At 35.1% G+C, this 7,604-nt stretch overlaps 2 protein-coding genes across 2 annotated transcripts; one reads left to right on the plus strand and one right to left on the minus strand.

The window, feature by feature from the left end:
• The first annotated feature begins 401 nt into the window (after nt 1–401).
• LOC107913831 (60S ribosomal protein L18-2) lies at nt 402–2,434 on the plus strand. The gene is made up of 5 exons (XM_016842480.2): nt 402–606; nt 699–788; nt 883–1,011; nt 1,115–1,297; nt 2,048–2,434. The coding sequence occupies exons 1-5, from the start codon at nt 604–606 to the stop codon at nt 2,204–2,206; spliced, it is 564 nt and encodes a 187-aa protein (XP_016697969.1). The 5' UTR covers nt 402–603; the 3' UTR covers nt 2,207–2,434.
• Nucleotides 2,435–2,445: 11 nt separating this feature from the next.
• Nucleotides 2,446–4,907, minus strand: LOC107913820 (epoxide hydrolase A). The gene is made up of 3 exons (XM_016842469.2): nt 4,228–4,907; nt 2,986–3,224; nt 2,446–2,852 (listed from the first exon to the last, which is right to left on the minus strand). Exons 1-3 carry the CDS (start codon nt 4,690–4,692, stop codon nt 2,606–2,608), a joined length of 951 nt encoding a protein of 316 aa, XP_016697958.2. The 5' UTR covers nt 4,693–4,907; the 3' UTR covers nt 2,446–2,605.
• Nucleotides 4,908–7,604: the final 2,697 nt, after the last annotated feature.

The raw sequence follows: 7,604 nt of genomic DNA on the forward strand, positions 1-7,604 counted from the left end.
TTAACATCTTATAAAAAGGCTGCCAATATGAAATAAAGAGTAAGCAATTTATTTTTACCACAAGCGTTATTTTAGGAGGGGGTTTAGTCAAGGACGGATTTACCTTTTGAGTAATCATAGGTCGAAGCAATAACTCTTTCTCGTCTAGACATATGACTACATCCTACGCTAAGGCACATAACACAATATTACAAGGGTAGATGCAAATACCTGCAGAGAACATGACGCTTACAAAGAAGCTGGACTACACTAATTTGTTCCTCAAAGCAAACTCTACACAGAATCTTTTCCTAAGTGACAGATCCATTCAATTAATAAGCAAGCGGTATAGTATATATTAGCCAAACAATGCTTTGGGCTAGAGAACTTAACATGGGCTTTTGAACTTCAAATTCAAATTTCTTCATCCGTTTCTGGCCCCAATAAGGTCAGAACTGCAGCCGGACTCATCAAATCAATGGATTAAAGAATCTGGTGACATTGGAATTAATGGATCTCAATAGGAATGATTTCTAAAACCCTAGGTCTCTCATACTAAGTTGCTATTAAGGCCATTTTCCCTCGCTCGGCACTGCCTTCCCCCTCGTATCAGCTTCACCGGCCATGGTATCTCTTTCCTCTCCCAAACCCTCACTCAAAGCCATTTCTTTATTTTTCTAATATTTTTTTGAACCTTTCTCTTTTCATTGCAATTTCAGGGTATCGACTTGGTCGCCGGTGGCAAGAGCAAGAAGACGAAGAGAACTGCTCCCAAGTCCGATGATATCTACCTCAAACTCATCGTCAAGGTTCCTGCTCTGTTCCAGTCATTTCATTGTGCTTTTTTTTTGGTTTAATGAAGGAAATTTGAATGTTTTTAAATGTGTTTGCATCCATTACCAGCTTTACCGATTTCTGGTAAGAAGGACTGGCAGCAAATTCAATGCTGTGATTTTGAAGCGTCTTTTTATGAGCAAAGTGAACAAGCCTCCTCTCTCTCTATCCAGATTGATTGAATTCATGAAGGGCAAGGTAACTCATTTTTCTTTTGAATTTGTTTCTAAGGTTTTTCCAATTTTTTATTTAAATTATTGTGTGATGAGTGATTGATCTTATTATTGGTTTGATCGAGTAGGAGGATAAGATTGCAGTGGTAGTTGGAACTGTCACCGATGACATTCGTGTATATGAAGTTCCCGCTCTGAAGGTTACTGCACTAAGGTTCACTGAGACAGCGAGGGCGAGAATTGACAAGGCTGGTGGGGAATGTTTAACATTTGACCAACTTGCTCTTCGAGCACCTCTTGGACAGAACACGGTATGCTTTATCATACAAATCTTTTACTTCAGTTGCCTGGATTCTGCAGTTGTTTACTTGTCATTTCGAAACTGAAATTATCTGGTTGTTGGTTGGAATTGCTGACTTGTTTTTGCTAGCTTTGGAATGTCATATATTATTCATTTTTTGGTAGGAAGGATTGATGACAAAACTTGGTTTGAATTGTATGAATGGGCGAAGTTCTAATAGATGAAATCATATTAAGGGTGGGTTAGTATAAAAATAGCGGTAGCGGTGAGATTAGATACTGTAGCGATACTGTAGCGTGAGACAAAAAGTAAGCTAAACGCACCGCACCGCACTCAATCGCCCATCCAAAGCTATCCTATGTTTTGAGTTTTTGGCTTCTGTGTTGTATAGATAAAAGTGTTTCTCCTTCTGTCTTCCTGCAGTGGTCAATTGAGTATTTCACTCTATGATTATGGCAGTTCTAAAGTGCAGGTGTGGGTTCGCCTTAACAAAGTAAATTATATCTTATTTTGTGCAATCCACCTTTGTGAATTACTTTCATTTCAAAAGATTATACTCTTTGAATTATGTCTTTCATATCATTTCCCTGTTTCTCTATTGATTTAACAAGTTTCATTTGAAGTTTTGACAAAAAGAATTGCTATCAATTACTGATCTACAAGTTTCATTTGCAGTTTTGACAAAAAGAATTGCTATCAATTACTGATCTACATACTGCAATGGTGAAATTGACTTAAATTCTACGTTGAAAATATGCAGGTTCTCCTCCGAGGTCCAAAGAATGCTCGTGAGGCTGTGAAGCACTTCGGACCTGCTCCTGGTGTGCCACACAGCCACACCAAGCCCTATGTGCGGTCAAAAGGAAGGAAATTTGAGAGGGCTAGAGGAAGAAGGAACAGCAAAGGCTTCAGGGTTTGAGATTCCAATTGCCCTGGAAAAAAAAAAACTTATCAACCTATCATGATAATGGGAATGCTCAGTTTTGCTTTTTGTGCTTTCCACCTTTCCTGTTCTTTTTCTTTTCCATGATTGTAATTTGGAATCTTTTATAATTTGTTTAATGAAAAGGATTTTAGAGTGATTGAAGAACGTTGTTGGATGTCTGTATTTCTTATATATAAATCAGAACAGCATTGAGTTCCATAAGCTGATAACCGTACACAAAGCACTGCAAAAATATTAATTCCAGTAGTTCAAATAAAACAGGGAAAGCATTAAATAGAGCCAAGCAAATGGCCTTGCAATGGTATAAAACTGGCCTTATTATTGGGTCACAAGCTTCAAGGGAAGAGTTGAAAACAAGAGAAGGGCAAGAACCTAGAATTTCTTAATGAAGTCATAAATGTGCATGCTAATCTCCTGAGGTTTTTCTTGGTTGATAAAATGGGCTACTCCTTCCATGACAACTAGTTCCTGCAAAAAAGGCACATTTTTCTTGAACCCACCATTTTGTAAGTATTCCTTAACACCAGGGATGTGGTAGGTAATGTCCAGGTCGCCCACGATGAACTTAACCGGTACTTGGATTTGTAATCCAGTCCATGATGCCATCAGTTCCCAGTTTCTGCAAACAAGAACATATCAGATCATCTTGGCTACCTTCAATGATAGATTATTGAAAAAACAAAGAAGTGGAACTTAATTAGGCAGAAAAATGAAATGGAAATGAGAGTTGAACAATCACAGCCTGCACGTACAGATTCATAGCTCGATAATAGTTGAGTCCTCCAGTGAATCCCTTCTGATTAAATTTGGTGGCAAAGTAATTGATTTCATCTTCGGACAGCCAAGAGGGTAAGGCTGGAGGATCAGGTAATGCTTTCAACCCGGTTTCTTTAGGTATACAAGGAGGATTTGGATCTCGAGTTGTAAGAAATTTCTTCATAACTTTGGCAGTATCCATCTGCGCGAAATGTGCTTCAGCCTCCCCTGGTACCTACAGCATATTTATGAAAATCATATTGAATAGAAGGTTAGGAAAGGGGAAGAAGATGACAGCAATTCCATTTGCTGTAACAAGAAAAAATTGTATACTAAAGGTGGTCTCAATCATGCAAACTTCCTTTCACTATCATCTTATTTTTGGATCAAACAGAGTTCGGTATAGTCTATAGCTACATTCATTAATCACACCAACCATTTGTGGGAAATAATTGTTCATCATAAAAGCTCAGAAAAGGGATAGGAGAAGGCAGAAGTTTGTCTATTTATATATTAGTAGATGAGATAACAAGACACTAGAATTTGTTATCAATGCTCCCAAAAGCTTAGGCTAAGACAAAGACCCAACTATCATATTTAAGTTGCAACAAGTCCCCGTCGAATGAAGCATTGATGGAGTGACAAAGAATCTGTGTTCAAGTCTCGGTGAACCAGTCATGGGTTCAATCCTTAGACAACCTCTATGTCTACTTGTTATTAAAAAAGTTTCAACAAGTCCCCTAACATATAAGTCGGAGGAATGATGAACGAGATTCACCGGATATTGTTAAGATTTGAACTCGAGAGTTCTGATATCATGTTAAATTCGATTAGCAATTATTCCAAAAAAAAAAAAACCATAGAAAAACAAAATGAACTTAAAATGCTGAGACCAAATTAATTGGAACAGCAGAGGGTGAGGCAGGAAACTTAAATGCTAAAAACCCATTACACAAAAATAGAGATAAGGGGCCACAATAATTCCCAAATCACAAAATCTATGCTTCTTAACTATCCCAAAATGTACATATTCCAAGTGAGTCAAAAACAAGTCTCTCATGCAGAACAATCAAACATGGCTTAAAAAAGAGGGGGAAATAGATTGGATAGCTGTAATTTGTGATGATGGTTATTAAAATTTTTTTGAACATAGTTGCAGTTTTGCACTTCCCCATCATTGTAAAAATTGACAATACAGAAGATAGAAGAGAAATGATAAACTAGGTTAAGTGATTCACCTGAAACCTGCAAATATAAAAATCGTCACCAAACAAAGCTCTATACGCATCCACAGTCTTCACCTTGGGGTTCCTAGGATGATAAGGAATGCTCAAGTTGACCAAAGCCTTGATTCTATCAGGCCTGAACAAGCAAAAATTCCAAGCAATCATCGCACCCCAATCATGCCCCACCAAGAACACCTTGTCAACACCAAGGGCGTCGAGGAGGCCTACGAGATCCCCCACAATGTGAAAAACAGTGTATGACTCGGGCGATGGAGGGGCGTCGCTGTCACCGTAGCCACGGAGATCGGGAGCGACGCAACGGTAGCCAAGGGATGAGAGCGAAAGAAGCTGGTGGCGCCAGGTGTACCAAAGCTCAGGGAAGCCGTGTAAGAAAAGGATTATTGGGCCGGAACCGATGGATGCCACATGCATCTTTATGCCGTTGGTGGTCACCGTGGTGTGCTCTATCTTCTCCATGTTGAATGGGAGATCCGATATAGCTTTGACCTCAAAGGTTGGAGTGGTGTGTGTGTTTTAACTTCAGATAGAGTTTTTGGTTTTGGGATTTTGACTGTTACTTATGATTTACGCTTTGGATATAAAATAAGTAAAAAAGAGAGTGAAAGATGATGGAAAATCCAAATTTTGATACATTGTAGTGTTCACACCTCTTTCACTAAAAACAGAATTACAAAATGAGGATAAGATTGAAAATTGTTATTATTATTTCAAAACAAAAACTTTATTACAAATTAAATGTAATACCTTATTTGTTAAGTTGATGTGTTAATTTGGTATTCAACCAAAAAAAAAAAGTTAATTTGGGCAATAACTTTATTACAAATTGATATCACCTTATTTGTCATGTTTGGTATTTAACCAAAAAAATATTCACGTATTTTTTTATTCCACAAATAATTTTAAAAATTTGTCATATGTTTTTTTAAATGCTTACTTTTTTTAAAACTATTATAATACGTTTGTCAATTCTCTCATTCTATTTGTGGAGTTTAAAAATTCCACTAACAATGTAGTAAATATTTTCCCTAAGTTTAATATGTTTGAGCTAAATTATGATATCATTTTATTAAAAATATATATTTATTTTTAAGAAGTTTGTAACATATATATAAATATTAGCCAGTGCAATACTCATGTAAGAGTGCGTGGGTTAAACATATATCAACTAGAAAAATACAATAAATAATTTCTTACTTAATATTAGGAATTCTAAGAGATGGAGTTATTTGGATGAATAGGGTCATGGAATCGAGGTGAAGGAGAAGATTGCCACATAAAGATTTTATACATGATCTTAGTCGCATGCTTCAACGAAAGAAGCTCGATTTAAATGCTTCTCAAAACATGCTCCATTGAACCAGTCTTTTTACATCACTGAAATCTTTTCTTATCTTTGATCTGGACATGCTTCACTGAGACCAATCCTTCTGCTCTACCAAAATCTTTTCTGATTTTTAAGTTATTCAACCACGCTCCATCGTACCATTTTTTCGCTCCAGTGCCACCAACAATTTAAACTGTGGGTGGATCTAGAAGAAGATGTCTGCCCCAGTGTGATGACATTTTAATTGTTATTTTATTTTTAATTAAAACTTTTAATTAGATTTAAACTTTTTAAAGTTAAGCTTGTAAGCTTTAAGTATTTTCACTTTTTTTAACCAATGTATCTTCTAGGACTGTTTTACAGTTTATAAAGACTAATTTATTCGAGGTTCATAGTTGTCTCTCTCAAGAGTGTCACCTTCAAGATTTGAATTGGAGTTTTTTCCTAAAAAATACAACCCAAAATTTTCTTTTAGATAGGCATATAACCCTTTTTTGTAATTATAAACTTTGAATATTGAATTAAAGAGATAATTTTCTTATATTCATCTTAGGATAATATTGAATTATCCAAGGCTGAAATCTTATCAACTTTGATCCTTGGATAATATTGGGTCATGATTTTTTAATATTTTGTTTCAATTGATATTGTTGATTCTTCTCTAGATAAAATGAGTCAATAATCTCTCTTTGTAACTCGTTATTAGATGAAGTGAGGGTTGATTTCCAATCATTGTTTCTAGGCTTCATAGAAAGTATACGGGGTTTGCACATCGTTTTCAAATTTTTATTTGATTTCTTATTCCATTGGGGTTTATTCATTGTTAGCTTGGTAGGGTTTAAACCTACATCCTTTTGGAGTTTGTTAGCTTATTAATTTTGTAAATTTTCCATCATGTTGTAATGGTGTAGTAAAAAGGAAAAAATAGTTAATCTATGTTGTTGAAGTGCATCTTAAAGCAAACATTTGGTTGAAATTTTTAAAAATTTTAATGACGGAATGAAAGTAAATAATCAATGTTTCAATGAGTAACAAAAGGAGTGAGCACCATATAAATCGATACAATCCCGCTAGTGATCAAAAGCCCAATACAAATGAGCTTGAGGATGTAGCCAAGCTTAGTGATAATGATAAAGACTTGTACTACCAACATGTTCAAATACAAAAGAAGTTAGGAAGATACATAAAGCAATCTCTTGCTTGATGTTACAAATTTTTGGAGACGAAGTCACTTGGATTAATTAGGTCATGGAACCAAAGTGGTCAACACCTTGCAAGTTCAAGGAAGAATATTGTGACATAAAGATCTTTTTCATGATCTTGGTCGCGTGCTTTTAACGTAAAGCATTATGTTGCTCCAATGAAGAATCTTAGGTTAGATGCTTTTTAGGGCATGCTCCACTGAACCAGTCCTTTAACTCTAGCATATATATATTTTTCCATTTTTCATCGGGCATGCTTCATCAAAGCTAGTCCTTTCACTCCAATCTTTTATGATTCTGGTTTTTTGTCTCTAGTGTCACCAACCTTTTAAATTGTAGGTAGACCAAAATAAGATCTTTGCTCTAATGCCATGACATTTTCATTGCTACTTTTTTAATTAGAACATTTAATTAGGCTTGTATTTTATGAAGTTAGACTTGTAGTAGAAACTTTAGTTTTTCTTTTAAATAGGTGTATAACCCTTTTTTTGTAATCATGGAATTAGAATACCTGAGTTAAAAATTTGTGAGAGTTTATCAAATTTTCATATTGAGTGAACTCTTACAATTTCAAAGGTGAATATTTGTGAATTTTGAGCTATTAATAATAGTAATTTTTTATTCATTCTTCAACAAGTCAATATTCTATTTAGATTGAAATTATTGATTTTTGTTTCTTTATAAGTAACATGTCAATAATTCATGTATTTGTAGCTTAATCTTGGATGATCTTGAGGTTGATTCTCAACTATTGTTGCTTGGTTTTACGGATGTGAGATTCACATCATTGTATTTAGTAGAGTTTCACTTTGTGTGATAAAGTTATGCTAATTTAATTTTTT

The sequence above is a fragment of the Gossypium hirsutum genome, chromosome D08 (genome assembly GCF_007990345.1).
Source record: "Gossypium hirsutum isolate 1008001.06 chromosome D08, Gossypium_hirsutum_v2.1, whole genome shotgun sequence".
NCBI classification, from domain to species: domain Eukaryota; kingdom Viridiplantae; phylum Streptophyta; class Magnoliopsida; order Malvales; family Malvaceae; genus Gossypium; species Gossypium hirsutum.